At 32.7% G+C, this 24114-nt stretch overlaps 3 protein-coding genes across 3 annotated transcripts; 2 read left to right on the forward strand and 1 right to left on the reverse strand.

The window, feature by feature from the left end:
• Positions 1–11598: 11598 nt before the first annotated feature.
• On the reverse strand, positions 11599–13667 carry LOC125826262 (pentatricopeptide repeat-containing protein At4g11690). The gene is made up of 2 exons (XM_049505582.1): positions 11802–13667; positions 11599–11627 (listed from the first exon to the last, which is right to left on the reverse strand). Exon 1 carries the CDS (start codon positions 13601–13603, stop codon positions 11918–11920), a length of 1686 nt encoding a protein of 561 aa, XP_049361539.1. The 5' UTR covers positions 13604–13667; the 3' UTR covers positions 11599–11627; positions 11802–11917.
• A 1423-nt stretch (positions 13668–15090) lies between these two features.
• Positions 15091–18119, forward strand: LOC125826507 (NADH dehydrogenase [ubiquinone] 1 alpha subcomplex subunit 8-B-like). Its single transcript, XM_049505855.1, has 2 exons — positions 15091–15337; positions 17800–18119. The coding sequence occupies exons 1-2, from the start codon at positions 15147–15149 to the stop codon at positions 17927–17929; spliced, it is 321 nt and encodes a 106-aa protein (XP_049361812.1). The 5' UTR covers positions 15091–15146; the 3' UTR covers positions 17930–18119.
• Positions 18120–19144: 1025 nt separating this feature from the next.
• Positions 19145–23886, forward strand: LOC125826973 (APO protein 1, chloroplastic). Its single transcript, XM_049506326.1, has 5 exons — positions 19145–19281; positions 20529–20658; positions 20826–20890; positions 22355–22719; positions 22828–23886. Exons 2-5 carry the CDS (start codon positions 20604–20606, stop codon positions 23657–23659), a joined length of 1317 nt encoding a protein of 438 aa, XP_049362283.1. The 5' UTR covers positions 19145–19281; positions 20529–20603; the 3' UTR covers positions 23660–23886.
• Positions 23887–24114: the final 228 nt, after the last annotated feature.

Raw genomic sequence — 24114 nt, forward strand, 5'->3', positions numbered from 1 at the left:
TGATATTCTGAAATAATTATTTTTAGTTGAGTGATCGTCTGAGAAATCAACTTTTTATGGAGCGATAAAGCATCCGATAATGGGGTGATAAAGCATCCAATAAAGGAGCGAGGATCAAGACATGACAAAGTAGTTAAGTCGCTCACCCATATTCATATATCTTAAGATTGTAATTTTTCAATTTGCATTTGAAAATTCCATAACCATGACAAATGCGTTGATGTGTCGCAACTTTCTTATACAAATTCTTCATGTTCTTATTAGTAGGGAGGGAGCAAAATCCCATCTCATTTATCCTCCTTCGTTTCTTTGCTCTTTAAAAGTACTAAGAACGAGATAAATTTCATAAATAACCAGTTCCGGAAAGAGGATCAAATACCTTTTTACACATATTTTTTATTTAAAATGAAACCCCATAACTATAACCACAACTTTTGACCAATCTCTTTCCAGTACCTCTACATCTAAATGTGTTGGAATTAAAAATAATGGTTAGCATATAGACTTTGTCAGGGCAGATTTGGTTGTTGATTTTTTTATGTTCACATATTTAGAGCAGGTGCAAAGCAAAGTAAATTACATTCTTAATAACTTGTAGCATTTAAGAAATGCTTGAAAATTTATAGTTGTAAAAGAATTTGTTTAACTTCTCAAATTCTATTTGATTTAGAAAATAATTGTTAAATAAATTCACTAATATTTTTAAATAGCCACGCGAAGCGCAGCAAGTTGACTAGTTAAAGCTTTGAGCGGAGCATTGGACCTTCATAAACGCCTTCAAATGTCCTTGTATATCTTATGTGGGATGCATTATACATTTTAACACCCTTCCACATGTGTAAACCGGCTTAACATTTAAGAAGTGTGTTCCTGAAGTACCGACTCGATATGCTGAATTTGAATAGAGAAAGAACAAGTGGTGCAATAGGCTCAGATAAGAGGGACGACCAATGCAACAAAATAGCTAGAGAGAATCATTGTGAAAACAGGTTACTAAAGTATGGCTCTTTTACCATGTAAAAGAACCTAAGTATCGAACTCAAAACATTGGGGGGAATGAGTGGGAATTATAAACCTCTACAGATGCCCTTATATATCTAATAAAGAAGATACTGTGCACTCTAACAAAGCTAATGCCCCAAAATGCATCTAATCCAAAATACGATAAAACACCTATGCTCACATCCCCTTCCGCACAACATTAAAGTAAATACCAAGAGCTTTTGATAGAATAGCCAAGTATTTAGTACACTTGAGGAATAGCCTCTTATTCCTTATTGCCTTGAACCCACGGGCCACGAGTTCCGTATAGAAGATAGGGTGTTGTTCATAGAACCATATGTTTTTTTCTAAGGTTTTCTAATTTTTGGTATACTTCTTGTATACGGGTAATTTTTTGCTCATTGTTACTAAAATTTAGTCAAGAACGAATTGACACGACATATCCAAGGGGAGGTGCCGAGGTGTATGTTATTCGCAGATGATTGACGAGACGTGCAATGAAGTTAACAACAGGCTGGACATTTGGAGAGAGACCCTAGAATTTAAAGGTTCCAGGTTAAGCAGGACTAAGACAAAGCACCTGGAGTGCAAGTTCAATGATGTGGACACAAGAGGCGAAGGTGGATCCCGATTAATCCGAATTCTCGCCCGCGTAAGGCCCATTTGGAATAAACACTTCCTATCAGGGATTTTTCCTTACCCAAAGCTCAAAACCGAAACCTCTAGTTAAGGGAGAAGTGGCTCCATCTGCTACACCACATACTCTAGTGGTAAAAAAACAATTTTTCTCCTAACTAAAGAACAGCAATTAACTCATAGATGCAACTAAACAAAGAAGGTAAACTGCATGCTGCATACAGCTTAATTGTGAAACCTTCTACTAAAAAAACCATCATCCAACAAATGATATATATTCACATTTACAACCATTTTATGATTCTTCATCGTAAAAATGCAAATATCCAATAAACATTCACAAGTGTAAAAGCAAAGAGGACCAATTCACACCAAAAAAAGGGGGACCTAGCAAGAGAACCCAAAGTTCTCTTTTTTTACCAAAAAAAGAAAGGGACAAAACTCTAAAACCCCATTCATTTCAAAACCCTCCCCTGTATAAACAACCCATTTCAAGCACCAAACACCCATTAATCCAAACAAACAAAAAACCACACAGAACTTCCAATCCACATTGCCCTACCCCATTACTAATCATCAACAACACAAACACATGCAACACAACAAGAAACATACACACACACACACACATATAGCTCAATAAGGGCAAGAAAATCCAATCTTTACATCAAGAAGACCAAACAGAACCAATGATCACCCCACATTGAAGTCCAAGAATCAAGGATGAACAACCCCAATACTCAAAACATTCCAAAAATTAGATTTTTACCATAAAGATCAAAACTTTAACACTTACCTTTGCCAAGGCTGAGCAGCTATTCACTTGGGGGTGGGTGGGGGAGAAATGAAGAGACTACTGCCTTGTTTCTGGGAAAAGCTGATGAACTTTAATCATAAACAGAGTAGTAGCTAAAAGCAGAAAAGTTCAAGAAGTAAAAGGAATAGCTTTTGTCTATAAACACAAATTCTGGACAAAATCGTAAATAATCAGAAAATCGAGGGCATTTTGTTATAACCGCACGGACTCAGCATTCGAGAATATGGTGGGTGTTGAAACCGTCGAATTTTTGACAAAAAATGCCAAAACAAAAGTGGCGTCGCAGCTGGGTTGGATTCTGTCAGATTACTAAACCCTGATTTTCTACTTAATTACTATTTTAACCTTCTTCTTTTTCTTATTTATTTCTTCGAGAAAACACGTGGTCCTACCTTATTTATATAAAACATGCTTTTTATGTATTTTTTATTTTTTTTGAAACTAAGGGTAAAAAGGGAAATAAGGAAAAGGATTATGAGAATTTATTCACATTAATAACGTGTTTAGATAGTTAATCCATAGTTATTAATTTTTTTAAAAAAAATGCATACTCCTTTATAATAGTAATACTAAAGTAATTACTTTATTTGTTTTTATCTAGTTGTCATATTTATTATACATTTATACTAGTCTGAGAGTACATGTTCTGCGTGTGATTCTAGTGTTAATAAAAATAAAATTTAAAGAAATAACATCTAATTATCATGTTTATTGTACTAATAATCCTAGAGTATATATCTTGTGTGTGTTCCTCATGTTAATAACAATAAAATTTAAAAATAACATTTGATATACGTATGTTGTGTGCGTTTCTTATGTTGATGATATATTTTTTTAAAGAAATAACATAATAAGTATTATTTTTTTTAAAATAAAATATTTGCATAATATATAAGTTAGCATACAAATTTCAAATTGACAAAGTGCCAAACAACTTTTTAACACTATTAGTTACTTTAATTTCGTTAAGAAAAAACGAATGCTAATTTACTTCTTTTTTTTGCCACAAAATATCCATCCATTCATAAAGTGTAACATGAAAGGAATTACACTTATGTCATGTACAGAATTCAAAAAAGAAAAATATTATTTTAATGCTATAAAGTTCTAAAGTTTAAGATTTTCTACCTAATTCTAATTCAAACAAATATGTAAAACTTACTATTTGTTAAAAGAGATAAGGGTCTGAAAAATACTCTAATTTTGGTCGAATTTATTGTTACGGTACTAAACTTTCATGAGGATCTATTACCTCCCTAGACTATTTAATAGTGTATTTTTTACCCCTGAACTATTTAATAATGTATTTTAAAGGTATATATGTGCCCACGTGGACAGATTACTATTTATAATTTTGCATTATTTTTTATGCCCACATGGGCAAATATATATGTTTAAAATACGGTATTAAATAGTCTAGGGAGGTACTAGGTCCTCATGAAAGTTTAGTATCGCAACAGCAAATTCGGTCAAAGTTGAGTTATTTTTCAGACCCTTATCCCTTGTTAGAATATATGTATATATCTATCGTTATAACATTGGCTCAAAATGTGTTTATTCGTGTATTAATTTTAATCGATGTTTTAATTCTTTTCACGTCATTAATTAAGAAAAAAAATAAATTTAATATACAATTAACTAAATTATACTTATTTATTAGATGTTTTATTTTAGATTTGAGCATTATTAAAATAAATTACGTTAATATTAAGGATATAGTTGGCAATACTATTAACCTTTTTCTTGAATTTCTAAAATAACAATTTTTTTTGAGTTGAAGTGAAAGTTCAAATGCAAATGATAGAGTAGTTAAACATAGTTGTATAACAATATAATATACAAATATATTTGACCCTAACTATTAATAAAGAAAGAATTTAAATAATTACTTGAAATACAAGGATAAATTAAAATCTTTTCCCGTCAAAACAAATAATATGGACAACAATAGTCCAAATAAAATGCAAGTACAAATTATTTACATAACTCTCCTTAACTAGTTTTTGATGAAGGTATAGATGATAATTATATGAGTAAGATTTAGAGAAGGTAAAATATACATCTACTTTATCTCTTTTTTGCAGAAATAGAGAGAATGTTTATGATAGATTCTCAACTTAAACAATTTTTTTCAAATAGTTTGAAAATGTATGAGACATATGATTGATTGACTAAATATTTACATACTAGTATCTTAAATTTCGATAAACAAATGGAAAGAACGGGAGTCCTTAGAGGTAATTTAATTGGTGGTGATATTTATGTAGATATTAGTAATATAAAAATTAGTTATGTAGGTATTTGTAATATTTAAATCAATTATATGTATATTAATGATATGTGTATTAGTTATGAAAAAAATAATTATTTTTCAAATTTTAATTATGCATAATTTAGTTACTTATGTATTAGTTATTTATATTCTATGTTGGAGAAAATAGTACATAGAATCTCTTACAACTTACACGTCTATTAATTAAAATTAAAATTATGCAAAAAGAAAGACATAAACCAAATAGTGTACTAACAATGCTATGTTTTGTGCTACGATTGTCACATTTCGTTTCTCCATAGTTATTTTAACTATTTTTTTCAAAGCTAATTAGATAATATTAATTTAATACTTTAATTTAAATATTCAAAAATTATATGAAAAGTTCTATAAATTATAATTTTTTCATATCATATAGTGAAAAAAAATCTTAAAATTGATCAAAATATAAATTATTAGACTCTCAAAAAATAAATCGTGACAAATATTTTAAAACGAAATGTGATTCTTCTTATTATTTTTACAATAAAATAATATATGAAATTATACAATTTTTAATACATGAATGAATCTTATATGGTCAACAACCAAATAATCTCTTATGTTTCTACTTAATTTTGTTACAGGGACTATTAAAGAATGACATGTAGCAAATGAGGTTGCTTATTTCTTAATCAGAGATCTCAAGTTTAAACATATGTATAGAAAAAGTGTTTCTTCTCAAATAAATTTCTATATTATATAAATTCAAAATAATTAAATTTTAAAATAAAAATCAAACACCGAGTGAAACAAAAAATTATTGCATGAGTCTAGGCCTAGAGTATCAAAGGATGATAGGTAAATACATTTAGGAAAAACAAGAAAAATGTATACCTTTATTGAGTGGATAAAGATGCAATCAATAACAGCCTTAAAGGGAATTGGGATTTGGTGTCAAAAAAGTGTTTTACTTGTCATACTGATTCCCTTGATAATGTAACCTTAGTCATGTAAATTGTGACAAGATGGGATTTACTATACCTCAAAATTTGTGGACAGACTTTTTTCCGTCTCATATTATTTATTTATTATATATATATATGATAAATATATCTAATAATTTTCTCAGTATAAATATAAAATTTGTATCATAACTATTAAGTTTAGTAGAATCAATAATTAGAATTATCTAATTCAGAAGAGAAGAATTGTATCAATAGCATGGACATTAAATTATCGAATAGACTTAGTAAAGTAGAAATTATTATTTGTCAATTGTTCATAGTCAACCGTAAAAGAAGTCATAATTTTAATTGCTCAAGTTATCCTCTCATAATTGAATGTAATTTTATTTTTTTTAATTTAGCTATTAATTGATCTTGCAAATACATAAAATTCATTCACTTAGATATTTTGTGTTTGAACTTTTAAAATTAGAAAATTCCCTTGGTGAAAGCATTTTTTTCTTTAGTAATTTATACTCATATAACATGAATCTAAATCAGAAAAATATAGAATATTAATGATAGTATAGAATATAGTCTTAAAAGAGAATACTTAGTGGACAACAAAAAAAAGTAACTTTGGAATATGGAGTAAAATCAAAGTTGTCCGTTCTTTTTTTTTCTTAGCATATTCTAAGTCATACAATTTGAAAAATATATAAGAAAAAATTGGACATAATTAATAAATTTTCTTAAAAGGAAAATAAAAATTAAAGTGAATTTGGTCAAAGGATAAAATGGGTAAAGTATAGTGATGTAAGAAAATACTTTTTAACTATGCTTAGATACGATTCGATTTGTTTTATAAAAAAGATATCAAAAACACACATTATAACACACGTACGTGTCACCTGTGGTATCCTCTTCTATAAAAAAAAAAAAAAAAACTAGTCAGCTTTAAAAAGATTATCAAAATATTTTTTTATATTTTAATATAGAAAATAATCAAATCACTTTATTAAATCACTCAAAATAATAAAATTATATAATTTAATTTAAATATTATTATTTTTTATTATGAGTAATTCATAGCATATTTGATCAATTTCTTGAAAGCCCCAAAATGCTTATTTTTTCAGATTTTTTTTTTTTTAATAAAAGTGAGATGTTAGATTAAGTTTTTTTTTTAAAAAAAGAAAAGTGTTTTTGAAGAATATCAAAACCTCTTCTCTCAAACAAAAAGTACTTTTAAATATATATTTGAAAACACTTTTTATTCGATCAAATACTTTTATTATTTAATTTTAAAAAAATAAATTGTCAGTCAAACAAAAATATTTTTCACTAAAATCTTTTTATTTGATTTAATAAGTTATAGTACTAACTAATACTAATATGAGACTGATAATAATCCACTATCATTGGGAAATTAAACAAAAAAATAAAATACATTAGTCTAGTTTATCATGTCTTTTAGGAGAAGCTAGAAAACAAATGTTATTTTTAGTTTAATGTGTCTTTTAGTGTAAAGCTGCCCCAAAAACGTGAACGGCGTCTGCCGGAAAGTAAGTCATAATTATATTCAACGTGCCACAATGTCATGATCATTACACACAACTTTAATTTATACATCGTAGTGGAGTGGATGAGGTTGCTTCTCGCTTAATCAGAGATTTTGAATTGGAGTTACAAGAATAGAAAAATCCTTGATAGAAAAGGTTGGGCTTTATTCTGCACAAACTAAAAATAGTCGTACTCCAATACAAATATTAAACAAACAAATTAAAAACATTCAAATATTAATGCTACCTTATTATAAGGCTCAATGAATTAATGTATATATAGTAGCTAGGATTAATATAAAAGATAAATATAATTCGTATAATCAAAAATTGTTTAAATTATCGTATAGTTATGTCATTAATGGAAGGGTAATCTGAAGTTTAGGATAAATTTGATTCAAACTAATTCTATTTTTATGAATAGTAGGTACAACTATCTTTTAGCTTCTTTTTTTTTTAATTCTCTCCAGCTTGTAAAGTTATTCTTTAGTGACGTGATATTATGAAATATTTTATAAAATTAATCTCAGAAAAAAAAGAAAATTGACAGAACATTTGTTGAACATGTGAACTTGGAATCACCTTATCAAATAATGCAATACAAATCAAGCCATCCATTCACGGAGATTCTACAATTTGTAAAGCACACTTTATTAAGTAAAAAAGAGTCCCTCCATTTTCTGCAGGTGTAAAGATCTAATCATGTGCATGCATATCTCTAAGCTCTAGTTTTACTCGTAGAATTTAAAGTTGAAATTTAAAAATTTAGGTCATTAATGTTATATTTGAACGCGTATATTATTTAAAACTGACTTTTTAAAGTTTTGTAATTGAAAGTCCTCAAAATTCAAAAATTGGTCTGAGTCAATTATCGAAGAGTAGATTTTCAAAACCTGATTAAATTTCATGGCAAGCAAACGCTAGCTTGGAGATAGATTTAGAATTACATTTAATAATTTTAATTTTTCATTTTTAAATGGAATTCACACGAAAGAAAATGATAAAACTTAACAAAAAAAGGTGCTTCTGAATCGAATGTGAAAATAGTTTTCAGATGATTTTTTTTAGAACTCTGCTATGGATTTAAATTATATATCCAAAAAAAAATCGCTCTCTCGATCATTCCTTATGCTATCTAGCACTAAACTCGCCTTTTTTTTTAGAAAAGAACCAGATGTCTCTAAAGAATAAATTCATTGTACTTTTAAATTTATGAATTCATAATATAATATTTGTCGATTTTTTTTTTACTTAATATATATTTCATGTTGATATTATTGGATTCGATTAAACAATACTCCCCCAAAGGGTTCCATCCTCCACTCATATTCTTTTGCTTTAAAAATAATAAAAAGGATTGAAAATAACTTTAAAAAAGAAGACGTCAAATGTTACATCAAATTGACGATTAGGTGAATATTCTTAAAAAAGAATAATTAATGGAACTTTTTTCAAGGAAAATAGCATATTAATCTGGACCTTTCCAGAAAAAGATAAAACTTTTGAGAAAAGGATATAAGTGTCTACTTTTGATTTATTTCACCTAATTCTCAAAATATATCTTGTCTTGAATAAAAAAGTGGTATCATAATTAACTTATCAGTATTGTTACCAACAAAATCTCTCCATTCATCATTATTTTCTATGTTATCATAGCGTAAAACGAAAATGCTTTTCGTGAAAAATGTTTTTTTAGACATAAGTAAATTTTGTTTTTTTAATATTTAATAAGTAAGTAAGAAAAATATTATTTCAACAACATTTATATATAATTTAGTGAAATTATAGGGTGGGATGAGATACAGATTAAGGGGGGGGGGGGGGGGAGTTCGAGATTGCTGAGGATGGGGGATGGTTGGGTGTTGGAGGTATTGACTGGTGTATCTAAGACATAAATTTGATCGGGTAGATTTTTTTTACTGAAAATCATTAAAATTTAAAAATCATAGGTCAAAAATTAACTTTTATTTATCCAAATCAGTTGCAAAATCTTAGAAAGAAAACTAAAACAAGATAGATAAAAAATTCAAATTTCTAACCTCACCTAGAGAGGTGCACAATCATCATCGTACTACATTATATGATACTTCGAGTTTGGGTTCACGCATCTATATTTAAATATTTTTAAAAAATATAACACTACTATATATGATTTCGGGAGGGAACCATGGGTTCACATGAACCCGGTGACCCCCTCCTGTATACGCCCCTGGGTGTGGAATAGACAAGGAACTTGAAATGTGATTTGTGAAACTTATATTTTCCATTACGAAAATCATTTTACTCATTTTAAGATTCTTTTTTCGTAAAGAAAATATTTTTCGAAATAAATTGACCAACTTAACATGAGAAATTGAAAAAATCCATACGAAACACACCCTATAAATCCATTAATTTGCTAATTCCCCGTTCCAAAATAAGTATTGCTTCAGCAAAAAAAATTGTGGATTGAGGCAAAGTCTGTATATTTCTGTGAGTCTTCAGAATGGGATGATTCTGGAAAAGGATTTTTAGTCAAAGGTCAGGTCCACTTACTTTTTCTTTTGTTGATTTCTATCCCAAAATAAGTATCGCTTTAGAAATTCAAGACAAAAAATAGTAATCATTTCCAATATTTCCTTATATTAAAAAACTACTACTTCCGTTCATCGGAGTAATAAACAGGGGTACCTTAGTAAATCATATCATTTTTTAAATAAGCGTGAAATGAGCTAAAACAACACTTATTTCAGGATTGAGGGAGTATCAATTATTAATATGGTCCCCTATCTAGTTTTTTCAATTTATTTTTGCACACTGAATTTATTTTTGGTTATGTTGTCAGTGTTTTTTCATACAATGAGTTCTCTGGTCCCAAATTGGTTATTACATGTAAGCAGTATTACTCATTCATCAGATATAGTGGTCCTTCATTACAAATAAAGAAAAATATGAAAAAAATTAAATAACTTTATGACTAAAAGAACCATATGGTTAAATGAATTCATGACTACACTTGTTAACTTTCTCTTTTTGGTACTACATAAAAACTTATATATGTATGTATATTGATTCTCTCTCAATTCAAACTAGTTGAAATCGACTATACTAAATCATTCATTTAAATGTATACTTCCTTAGTAACATGACACTTTTGTATTACTCTCACACAACTTTGTTTTCATTAGTTTAGATAATTCACACTTCTGCCCCTCACTATAACATGAATCGATTTTGCTTTCTTTTCCTCTAGCTACTAAGATCTTGCGAAAATTTTCAACCTAAACTTGCCACATTTCGCCTCTTTTTTTTTGTATGAGTGACCCTTCTTTATGTGGTTTTGGGACCAGCTATGCTTTGCTAGATTTACACAGACAATTTATCACTTTATCAGATAAAAAGAAGCAATAATATGAAGAGCCACCAATATCTAGACTTTCTTGCATCTTTGGTCCAAGAAATGGGACTGCAGATACAAGGCAATTTGGAATCAGAATTCAGAAGGCTTGTGAGGGTTAGAAATTGAAGTTCCCTTTGAAATGAGAAGGGAGCCGCCACGAAGAAATTTCGGGAGTGGTTCATTCTTCCATGACTAGCTAGAGCTCAGAGGAAAAGATAAGAGAGTCTTATAGAGAATGTGGTTAAAAAAAAACCATAATAGAGTTCGAACACAACAAGCAAATTGATTATCTTCGTGCATAAGGATACTCGATTACCTACAAAAAAAGATTAATAAAAAATGAAGTTGCATCATGAGCTTGTATCCATCAGCCATGGTGACTGAATTCAGGGGTGGCTCAAATTATCCAAATTCTATCACCTTCTTACTGGAGATTTCGACACAACGTGCATATCAATCCCAACAAAAACCTTAAAAAAACTCTTCATCATTCCACTATGAGATATCCACAGCAAAAGAAGAATTAATCTAAAATGAACTATGCTGACAGTATCATTAGTGATTCCCTTCCTATCACTTCAAAAATCTCGATCCTTCAGCAAAAGGAACACGATGAAGTATCATCAGGGTTTGTGTCTTGATTTGAAGTTGCCCTTGTCAAGAAATTTTAGTGAGCCCGGATTGTCATCCTCAACCCACAAAGAGGAATCAAAACAACTTCATTAAGTTACCTTCTTTAGAGAGAAAACAACACTAACAACAACAGTAGATCCTAAAAGCCACTACAGTTGATATCGTCAACCCAATGTTATGACAGAACTACACATATGAACCATGTTATTTTTGCTGCATCATATGATGAAAAAAGTAGCATGCAGCGGTTACCAAACTCCAATGTTGATGAGACTTCTGTAGGAAGTATAGTATTAAATCGTTTACAAGCTTGTAAAGAAGGTTTCCTCTTTTCTTTTCTATCAAGAATCAGCGTAAGCTTGTGATTAATTAGTAGTCTCCATAATCTCGAGAACAAGGGCTGCAAAATAACATAAACTACATTAACATGAGAACAAAAGAATGACCACATAAGATACACTAGGAATGTAACATACGTACACCAAATGACATGAAACTACAAACACACCATATTCAATACCAAAAGGTGTTACTGACTTTTCTATAAGGTAAATCAGGGTGGCAGCAAGCTTACCATGACGATGAGGACAAGGCACTCTAAGGTATCTAAGCCTTCATTCATTTTCTAGTTGATGTTGCTTCACATGCTTATTGTGTGCATACATTTCAGGTATCGCTTTCATAATATCTTTAAGTTGTCACGTTCTTTGCCTTTTGAATCAGATCACGTGATGAAACCGAGGGTTTTAGACCGAATTTCATCATGCCACTGACTAAAACCTCGGACTCTTTCCATTTCCCATCACCACAAAGAACTTCAATCGTCAAGCAATAGCTTGCTCCATTTGGAATCATTCCATTCTCAACCATTTCTTTGAGCAGCTTCAAGGCTCTATAGGAACTGCTCTCTTTACAGTATCCAAATATCATCGTATTGTATATTACATCGTTAGGCTGTAGATGATATTCAGACATCGATAGGAACAATTTCGATGCTTCCTTCATATTCCCTTGACTACACCACCCATGTATCAAGGCACCATATGTACAAAGGTCTACAGTCAAACCAGCTTTATGCATACGCGAGAACACCTCAAGTGCTTTTTCCATGTCGTTGGATCGAGCAAATGCATCAATAAGAATTGTGTATGTGACTTTTGAAGGAAATATGCCTCTTTCCTCCATCTCACGAACAAAGTCAACAACCTTTGATAGATTTCCAGCTCTAGAGAAACCCGCAATTAAAGTATTATACGTGATTGATGTAGGTGTTAACCCATATGACTTTATCTGATTGAACAAAGTTAATCCTTTCTCAAGCTTTCCAGCACTACAACACCCATCTATTAGAGTGTTATATGTGATCAAATTAGGGTGCAACCCAGCCAGCTTCATTTGATCCACTAGTTTCTCAGCTTCCAACACTCTCTTCTCTTGACATAACCCTCTAATCAAAGTGTTATAAGTTACAACATTGTATACTACCCCATTATGACGCATGTCATCAAATAATTCAAAAGCTTTGCTAATTTCTCCATCGCTGCAATACACGTTAATAAGAGAATTATAAGTGTATATATCAGGAAACACTCCATCAAGCTTCATCTTCTCATAAAGCTCGAATCCATCCGTTTTAAGTCCTTGCCTAAAGAAACCATTAAGTAATACAGAGTAAGTGTACTGATTAGGTATTATACCCTCGACTGACATCGTACTAAACAACTCCTTTGCTCTTCCAGCATCACCATACTTAAAACACCCATCAATGATAGTAGTATATATTACAACATTCGGCCGCCACCCCATTTGTTTCAATTTAGTTAATGCCTCAAAAGCACCATTCAAATCACCAAATTCACAACAACCCTTTATCACTATCCCAAAACTATACATATCCAAGAACTCCTTCCCCATTGATTCTTCGAAAATCAACCAAGCCTTTTCAAAATATCCAATCTTTATAACACTAGAAAGAATACTATTAAACGTGTTCGATGAAGGTACAAGTCCTTTATCAATCATTTCATTAAAAAAGATCAGCCCTTGTTCTATTAACTGAGATTGAAGATGGGCATTGATGACAATTTCATATAAAGGAGTAGAATTCAAGAAACAGGAATGAGTCAAATACTGAAGTAATGAAGGAACAGTGAAATGGGGTGAAGTGATTCTGCCGGAAACTAACTGTAAGATTAGAGATTGAGCAACTGAGATGGAGTTGCTCGAGAGAAGTCCGTCTAGGATTATAGAAAAAGATTGGTGGGTTTGATGAAACCCTTGCTCGATTGAGGATTTGAAGAGTGTAAGAGCTTTGAGTGGTGGGGTTTTCAGCAATTTAGAAACAAGAACAGCTGCTCCTTGTTGGGTTTGTAACATTTTCAGTTCTATTGAAAATCCCAACACAGTTTACCCATAAAAACGCAGAAATTAAGCATTCTCAGATGAAAAAGAAGACAAAAACATGTACGGATTCAGAGTTCAGGCAAAATTTATTTCACAGTAAAAAATGGAACTTTACAGAAACCATAAGAAAACCTTGTTCTAAGAGACTTCAACAAAAAGGTTCTGAATATCAGTGGACTGTTACAGTAAGATCACTCTGTCATTTACTATACCGTTAACACAGTTCAACGTCAACGATGGAGTCGCCGTCGAATGCTTTGCCATTGTTTCTTCCTTAAAGCTCACCGGAGTCCGAAGAAACAGCTTTTGGCCCACATAACCAATAACCTGGACTCGGGTCGGTCCAAATAAAAAAGGGGAAAACAACCTAATTACACAATCATTTCTACCATATTTATTAATCTTAATTACATATTCTCTCACTAATTAATAATTGAGCAAACATAAAACTTATATTTATATGTTATAGTTATAGTTTGTCTAATTGCGCTCCATACCAAAATTTATATTTGCTATGGAACTTGTGATTTGTATAATTCGCTAGATACATCAAATTTTATACAAATTGTTCAGTTTTGTATAAAATCATTTATACATTGTAATTTGTATAATAAGATATGTATTTGTATAATTATAAATGTATAGGACAAAAATATATGTATTTGTATTTGTATATACACTTTTCTCTTGTTTTGTACAAACACAAACGCATTTTATACATTTGTATACCGAATGAGTAATTGTATACCGAAAATGATTAATTGTATACCAAACCAAATGGCAAAAAATGGGATGTTTGCTACGAATTACAAATAACTATGACTATAGCATTTAATTTGAATTGATAGTTTGCTATTTCATACAATTTTCCCTAATTCTTAATAAATTTCATATAAATTTTTAAATCAAATATACCTAGATTCATGTATTTTTGCTACTAGATACACTCTGAAATGCAAATACGTAGGTCTAAGGCGCCAGTTTCAGATTAATTAAAAAAATAAAATACAAATACTTAGGGAGAGAAGGTGAGCAAGAGAGGAACGAGATAGGAGGAAAACGTGCGAGAGAGTCACTGTATTCCATATATGTGTGAATCACTCTAGATACATATATTTTATATACCAGATACATTTCAGAATCTATATACATTTTGAAATATAAATACAAATAGATTTTGAAATATAAATACATAAAGAGAGGCAAGCGAGAAAGTCAGTATGTATTCGAAATGCATGCGAATTCACTTGGATAATTTAGCACGAATGATAATTCCAAAAACTCACAAATGGATACGCAATTAAGCCGTAAAGTAGTGAGATTTGTATTGTTTACCTTGAAAATTAACTCTTAGCCCACTTATTCAAATTACCAGGCCTCAAGCCCAATCAGAACACACGGCGGCCCAAATAATGAGCCCAAGTTTCAGGAGAAGAAATGTACCAGCAGCAATCTGAAGACCAGACAGTTTCAATCAAAGAGTGAACGAAGTTTGTGAAGTTTTGGCGATTGGAGAATGGCTAGTAGCGCAGTGGATGCTGTAGGAAATCCGATCCCAACATCGGCGGTGCTGATGTCGGCGTCGAAGCACATAGATATTAGATGCCGGAGCGAGAATGTAGCATACCTCAAGTGCAAGAAGGACGATCCAAACCCGGAGAAATGCCTCCAAAAGGGTCAACAAGTCACTCGCTGTGTTCTTAGCCTGTAAGTGAGGAATTCACATCGAAATATTTCTTAATTCTGATTATTTTTGCCGATTTCGAGATTGTTTTTACTATTACAGTTGTGTGATTTGTGTGATTGTCCAGTATATTATAAGGTGAAAATTTAGGGCTTTTTTGTTTGTGTGTTTGCTTTTAGTAATCAGGAGTTGATAGTTTTCTAATTCACTGTGGGAAGTGTTGAAGACATGATTAAGTAAATAGATTATTTTCTTAACATGTTATTGGAGTAGGCAGAGATACTTGATTCAGGTCTCACAAAATAATAAAAAAAATAATCACATGCTTGGACTGTGATTAAGGAGATGATTAAGTAGATAATGTATCCTAGGGTGTGGCCTAGTGGTCATTGAGGTGGGTTGAGAACTGAGGTTCCTAATTCGATTCCCAGCTGAGGCAAACACTAGGTGATTTTTTCTCATCTATGTGTTGACGGGAGGTAGATTTAGTCGAGGTGTGCTCAAACTGGTCAGGACACCATGATTATAAAATTAAGTAGTTAATGCTTTCCCTCTCCAATAATTTAAGCTTTGAGATTAGGTGGTCATAAAATTTAACATCAAGTGTTTCAATTATCTTTGTCTGGTGTTATCCTGGAATGACTGTTTTATCTTGTTGGAGAGATGTCATAACAGGGAATAGGAATAAGTGTGTGATTCAAAGAATGTCTAGTTCCAAAGAACCCTTAATTTGCCTCACAAGACAAATTATTTACCAGTATAAAGTGACCTGACTCTGAATAGAGCAGAATGAATATAGACTATATTCATATTGCAATGTTGTTGGTTGGTTGATATTAGATGTTTTTTATGAATGTTTCTTTCGTAACAGTTAAAGGGAAGATGATTCACTGTTCAACTGCTTTGTAATAGTTTGATAGAGTAGTAGCAACGTTTCAACAACATTGACAGCAACATACCTAGTGCAATTTTGGCGTCTGGTGATAAGTCACAGCATTTCAGTAATAAGATATATTTCCTGGATTACCTTTATTGCACAGAGAGATATCAGAAGCATAATGCAACATAGTATCAAACAATATTATACCAGAATAAACAAGTCCACATCCGGCAGTTAAAACAGAAAGTTTGTGTATTGAGGAACAGTAAGTTGTTTTTCATACTTGAGAGAGGTTAAACTATTGTGAACACGATGTGACTAAACTTATACTTTTGAAAGGTTGAAGAAATGTTAAGCTTGGAAGTTGACAATTCTATATAAGATTATGAATGCTTGTAGTTGTTTGTTTCTTCTTTCATGTGCTGATGAGTGTATTGCTTGCATTATAGGATGGAAATTGTAATTGGGGCTTATTTCAGTCTCTTCTGCGGTTCTACCTTCCTAACCACGCCAATGCTGAATATTGTCATTCAGAGTATTTGAATGCTTATATAATGTAGGATTATATCTGGATCCATTGACTCTATGAATCAAAAGTAGTTTAGGCTTCTTTCTATTTGAATTACAATGAAACATGGTTTGGATATTGTCATGTCTATTTGGTATGCATGTGACAGGGACAATGGACTTTGATAGTTATCCCATTAAAATCCCCGAGACCTATTTTGAGACAATGCTAAAACTTTTGTTCCCTTTTTAAGGCACCTTCACAGTGCTAACTGGTTACAGCTTATCTAAAATGTCTACAACTTCGCCCTCCCCACATATCGACGTTGTAACTAAAACCTGATCAATCACATTATTGCTCAATACATTGACACCATTTTGATGCTCTCAAACTGATGCATACCCTCTTAAAAGTGCCGTTAGTCAAGTACATGAAACAAACCCTTCCTTTGCACAATCAATTCAGACCTACTTAAACAGAATCCTCGGCTACTTGTTACATTTTTGTTATCTGATGGAAAATTATATTCTCTCCTGTCACTAGTTTTATCTCTCCATCCATCCGATTTTATGAGTAGAGAAGCAACTATAAGTAACATGTGGTCAACTACTATATTCTTTTTTAGAAAAAAGGTCTTCCCTTGCTGTGTGAGATGTACTTTCTATTATTCAAGTATGTGCACATTCTTGGTGTTTACGCATTGTACTTTTTGCAAAACCCTCTTTGTAAGCTGCTTGGGACTCCCAGCCAGTGTACATGGTAAGATTTGAATAAAAGTGAATTACCTTGTCTAGATATCCAGATTTGACATTAATGCTGTAGCCATAGGTTAATAGCCTAAATTTAAGATGGGAAGGAGAAAAAATGCAAACTCAAAATAGGGAGGAGTGGTCACATTTCTCTTCTTTTGTTGGATTTCCACTATATTTGGTCCTATTTCAGTACACGACTTGACCAAGTATTTGTTTTAAACCAAGTTGGTAGATTGATGAGTAGTCTTTATAGTTTGAAAAACATTGAGAGATCTGAGTGATACTTGATAAATCATTATATTTTGTGCAACTTTGAGAAATTTAATCTGCTGTTTTATATTCTAGGTTGAAGGATCTTCATCAGAAGTGTAACAAAGAGATGGATGCTTATGCTGGATGCATGTACTACAACACAAATGAGTTTGAGATGTGTCGTAGTGAGCAGAAGGATTTTGAGAAAGCCTGTCCTTATTGACTGGCTGGCGAATGATGTTTTTCATTTAAGAAATAAAAACTTGAATGTATTTGCAAATGAAGAAGAGCATATTGTTGTTAGCACCTTTCATCGATATGTTGTGTTTGGAACCCTTTCACAGGGCACTTGCCAATTTGATGTTCCTCTTAAATTTGTCTTCAACATAAATCATGAAGCAGATATTCGTACATGACTTGTTTTCAGAGCATAAATTAGAATTTGGGTCGTTCGTTCTTGAAGTGTATCTTTACATATATTGCCTCTCTGTAGCACTGATGATTGTTCAATGAAATCTCCCTCCATTGCCAGTATAATATGTTTGACTGGAGATTTGTCTCCTTAACTTATAAAAAGTTTGGTTGTATCATATGTTCACTAGTCATATTTTGTACTGGGATCGACTCTTTAAGTGATGAAATGAAATTACTGCTCATCTAGTTTGGGTTGAGCTAGTCCAACTGATCCAATTGTTATACAGTTGTTGGGGAGATATGATTTTGTAGTCCTTTACAAATTCGTTTTAGTTGTATGTCTCTTTTACAAGGGATATTTATTTTTATATTTTTCTTCAATTCAATTTATATATTGCTATATCCAATTGTCCACTATATTGTATTTGTACCAATGACGGGGTACGAAATATGAGGATCAAATTATTTGGTTATTGTGTACAAATTTGAATATTGATTCTTCAATTCCTTTGAAATAATACTTGCATATTAAGAAATTATGTAACATGTAGCATAAAGAACGAATTGATTGACTTTTTAAATCGTGATGGTGTCTACTATATTTCTTAAAGATAAAAATTGAATGAATCGTGTCTTAGATTATAAATTTAAACATTGTATCAAGCGAACTAAATTTAGTATTTAAGTGGAGAAGAATAGAAGGGTGAATCCATTATTCTCGTGCCTTAAAGAATTCAATTGATGTTTTAATCTTGGATAAATTTCTCGACTATATTAAAAAAACACAAAAGCTTTTGCACAACTAGTAGTTAAGGAAAATTGAGTGCTACGTTGATTGACTTGGCTAAGGAGTTTCATTTATTTAAGATCAAATTAAAGAACAATGGGGAATATATAGAATTTTTAGAAACTTGAGGGCTAAATATTGTACCCTTTTCAAACTTGATGGGTCAAAGTAATAATTACACTCTTATACAAAAATCTCAGCTTTTTCTCAACTCAAACCATTTCAACTGCTTAATCTGCTAAATCCTAGTGAGGTTGAACTTCTGAGCTTTTCTGCTGAACATCTATCAATCATTTTGTAGTATAAAGCTCAAAGAAATTTAGTGGCATAACCAAGTTGTAGCAGAAACTCCCACATACATTCAAGAATTTGAGGTAAGCTTAACATTTTCACTACCCCATCCCCGCCATTAAATTATTAGTACTATATAGTTTCTTTGATTTCAAAGGTGCGTTTTTTACCCCTTTTTATTTTTCTTTTTCTTTTGGGGGGGGGGGGGGTTCAAAGATTGGATTTTGGGTTCATTTATAGTGGATTCTTGATTTTTAGTGGTAGATAGTGTACAACTTATGGAAATTGTGGAGCACCCAAGGGGCAAGGTGTGGCTTAGAGGTCAATGAAGTGGTTGTGAGAATCGTGAGGTCTCAGGTTTAAATCCCAGCGGAGACAAAAAAGCACTAGGTGGTTCTTTCCACCAGTCCTATCCTTGGTGGACAAAAAACACTAGGTGGTTCTTCCCAGCAGTCTTATCCTGGGTGGATAGAGTTACCTGGTAGCTGCTGCTGGTGGGAGGTATGACGGAGAGGAAGGGGGTGAATTTGTGACTTTGGGGTGGTGGGGTGAGGCAGGAATTGGGGAGGGGCAGGTTGGTTTGTATTTTGTGATGCTATGATGTGAACTTAATATGCCACTCTTTGGACTTATAATAGTTGGATGAAAGTAATATTAGTAACTAAGAAACCGCATTGATTGAAAGAGATTTGGTGTATATATAAACCCTCTTGCCTCAACTAGGAGGAAAAGAACTGAAAAATCTTGGTGTATTGTAGCATCAGTAACACAGTTGTAAGATCCCAATTATTGTTTAATGGATTATTTAAAACATGAATTGAATACATGAGCAGTTCTCTAGCTGACGATTTTGTACAAAACCGTCTCAGGTCTAAAATTTGGTCTCATAGTTTCATTTGGTGTGTGAGTTTATTTACGAGGAACTTGGTGACTTATCAGAGTCCATAAGAATTATTTGGTATATTTTGGTTGATCTTCTGGAAAATAACTCTTAACTATCTGATAATGTATGTATGTTTGTATTGATTGCTGATGATATGGTGAACATATGTTAAAAGAGAGGATTCATTAATACCTTTCAAACCTGATTATGTTTTGGTATGAATGGAGTGTACTCTTCTCTACAGTGCTTCTGTAGGAAATCTGCTAAATACTTGTTAAGTTCTGATCCATATTGGTCTTTCTGTGGTAATTCTGTAATTCAAGTATAGAAATTCGTATATATTTTTGTCTATTTGGATTCAAGTTACTTAATTAATCTAGTTGATGAAAAGGGCCAATGTGCTTTTCTGAATTATCTTATTTAATTCCTGAATTGCTCAATTTGTAGGGGACAACCATTTGAGTTAACAAATTTGATTTCTCACGGGATCTAGCAGGCAGACAGAAAGCAAAGTTCACATAGATGCTACAACATATTTCAGCTCTGACTAATACTGCATGGTGGCTATCTCAAAATGGTTCTACTTCAATTTTCTTTTTGTTTAAATTTAAATTTAAATTTTACAAAGATGCTAGTGAACAACAGAAATTTATATTAGCTCATCGTTTCGACAAAGTACCAGGATTCTTATTATATGTTTGTATAAGGTCTTCCGTGAAAAATATTTTGTGCTTCTTTTTTCAGGTGCTTGCCCTGGCGTGGTTGTGTATAAGAAGCCTCTGCAATGGGCTTATCCACTTCCGCTGAAGGTTCCTCTTCCCTCTTTCCTAGATTATGTACTTTTGCTCAAATACGTTCACTTTTCTTGCTTTCAGATTTTTCCATCATCTGCTATCAAGCTAGGATTATATGAAGCATGAAGCTAGTAATACTCTCATTTATGTATAACTATTCAGTACTATGTTTTCTTGTTAGTTGTGATGTGCCTCTTTTAACTTGTCTCTTGACTGAAATTTGTCCAAGTATCTTGGATAATATATTCAGAATTCTGTTTCAAGTAATTGGTACCCTTGCGTATTGTGTGTCAACTCATTTGTCTCTTGATCTTTTCATTTACTTAAGGTAGGATGATAATTTCCTACGGAGAAATTGGATCTTAGGGCACTCTCCTAGTCTCCTGTATATTACTGATGAGTCTAAAGTTGATCCAGATCTTGAATTTAGGAATTGGGAATTATTTGTGCTGTTTGTTCCAAGAAATCTTGAATTTGGTAAATGCTTACTGTTATTGCAGAATAAGAAAAAGAACTTTATTGAGCTAATGGTTTCTTGGCTCTATCATTAGTACCATGTTGCTGGACTACCTTGCAGTTATCTAAAAATCCATCTAACTCTCTGCATTCTGCGTCAGTGGGATCATGGGAGGGAACCAGTCTACTGATTGAACGATAGCTTGCAATCTGTTAGACCAACTTTTAGCTAGAGAGATGTTTTAGTAATAGAGGTGGATTGGAAGAGCTCTTGTTGGAAATTTATAAGGAAAGTGATGCAACTAGAGTTTGAAAATACAAGTTTATGATTGTTGCCAGCTTGAAAATTTTCAGATTTAGGCCGAAGGTCTCTACAGTTTTACGATTTCAGAGAGAGAAGAACATACATTAGAATCCTACAAATACACACCCTTAAATTAATGACTTTTTCTGAAGATACTTGAATCTTCTCAAGCTTTGAGACATAATGTCTCGAGAAAAGACAGAACTCCAATTCAAGCTTTTTCGCTTGAGTGATACTTCATTTGGCCTCCTTTTCTTCAATATTACAATTGTGATCCATGGAGAAAGGCAGCACCTTATTTTTTACTTCCATTCATAGTTTGGCTTCCTTCTCATAGTTACATCTTGAAATATTAATCTTAACATCCATAATTGATCAGTTCAAAACTTTGGTTACTGCTAAGATCAAAGTCGTAATGCTTTAACCATCTACAAGCAGTCAACTGTTGCTTGCATTCTTTCACACTTCAGTAAGTTATTTCATAATGTTCGAGAAACTTTATATCTGAAGTTTATTCATTTAGTTATTTTTTACTTTTTCTGAACCCTGGTGTTCATTTAGTGTTGCTGCTTTTCGGTTAAACATATATTAATCACGGAATTCCTTTGAGAAATTTGACCTTATGGTTCTTGCAATCTCTTTTATTTACTATGTATCTCCTCGGCCTTGGTTTATTCCTGATGTTTCATCTGAAGGCAAGTGTTTGTTTCTGGCTGCAGTTTGATCATAAATATAATGTAACTGGTCCAAGAAGACAAGGGACCTTTCTTTGTACTGATAGGAGGCATCCCCAAGGTCGAAACTCTAAGAAACGTGAAGCTGTGCAGCAGAATGTGGATCTTCCCCCAGTCCTGCCCAAGCAAAAGAAGAAGCCGTTTCCTATACCTCTGAAGAAAATTCAGCAGGCTGCGAAGGCTGATAAGAAGTTGGCTGAGTTTGGAATAGAAAAGAAGCTTGAACCCCCTAAAAATGGATTGCTTGTGCCTGGCCTAATTCCCTCAGCTTACGAATTGTTAGATGATTGGAAACTTTTGATTAAGGGACTTGCACAGCTGCTCCACTTTATTCCTGTCCATGCTTGTAGGTAACTTGTTAAAAAATGGACTGTCTATTGATTTTCTTGCTTGTTATATTGTGAAATGAGTAATTTTGCCATTTCTGTATCAACTAAGTTACTATGTTTTGTCTGCAGTGAATGCTCACAAATCCATGTTGCTCAAAATGGTCATGAGATTCAGGATTGCCTTGGCCCAACCAACAATACTCGCAGAAGCTTCCACTCCTGGGTGAAGGGATCAATTAATGATGTACTAATTCCTATCGAGTCATACCATATGTATGATCCTTTTGGCACACGCATTAAGCATGAGACACGATTCAACTATGACAGAATTCCTGCAGTTGTAGAACTTTGCATCCAAGCTGGTGTGGATCTGCCAGGATATCCTTCACGGAGAAGGACTAAACCCATCAGAATGATAGGAAAGAAAGTGATCGACATAGGTGGATTAGTTGAGGAGCCTAGACCCTCCGTAGACACAAATTCGGCTATTATGGACCTTGATACCCATCGGTCTTTTGAACGATTTGCTCCACCATTGGAGTCAGAGGTGCCACGTATTGCCCAGGAGACGATTGATGCATATGAGAAAGTGAAATGGGGGGTGACAAAGTTGATGAAGAAGTACACTGTCAAAGCTTGTGGTTACTGTTCAGAGGTTCATGTGGGGCCTTGGGGTCACAATGCTAAGCTCTGCGGTGAATTCAAACACCAATGGCGGGATGGGAAACATGGCTGGCAAGATGCAACAGTGGATGAGGTATTTCCCCCTAATTATGTGTGGCATGTTCAAGATCCAAAAGGAACCCCATTGAGGAGTGCACTGAAGAGGTTCTATGGGAAGGCTCCAGCTGTGGTTGAAGTTTGTATGCAGGCTGGTGCTCAAATACCTCAGAAGTATAAGCCTATGATGAGGCTAGACATTGTGCTCCCTGAAAGTGAAGAAAGTCGCCTAGTCGCGTAAGGTTCTACAAGCCTATGTTGAGGATATACATTGTGCTCCCTGACAGTGAAGAGAGTCGCCTAGTCGCATAAGGTTCCTTTACTAACTGTTCTACATAGCTAAACGTACACAGTGTTTGTGTTATAAAGATGTATGAAAGTCTGGAAATGTAGCTTTCATGATATTGTTCGTCTCTTCATTGGGTGAGTATCTATTGAGGCTGCAGTCTTTGTTTTGCCACTGTAATGTGAGGATCAGGGCACCCATTTCAACTTAGAAAATCAATGTCCACATAATATAAGTCCAAAAAGATTCAAAATTGGCAGGCAATATACCTTTTTCCCATTTTTCCTGATTGTTCTTGAAGACTACAAATATTTCAATAGAGTAAATGTATGATGATGAGAGATACATGGGATAGAATAGAGCGTGTAAAAGAAAAACACAACACATAATTTGAGAGGAGACGAAGGGTA

Source organism: Solanum verrucosum, unplaced genomic scaffold, assembly GCF_900185275.1.
Source record: "Solanum verrucosum unplaced genomic scaffold, falcon-dt-bn FXZP01000060.1, whole genome shotgun sequence".
Classification (NCBI taxonomy): domain Eukaryota; kingdom Viridiplantae; phylum Streptophyta; class Magnoliopsida; order Solanales; family Solanaceae; genus Solanum; species Solanum verrucosum.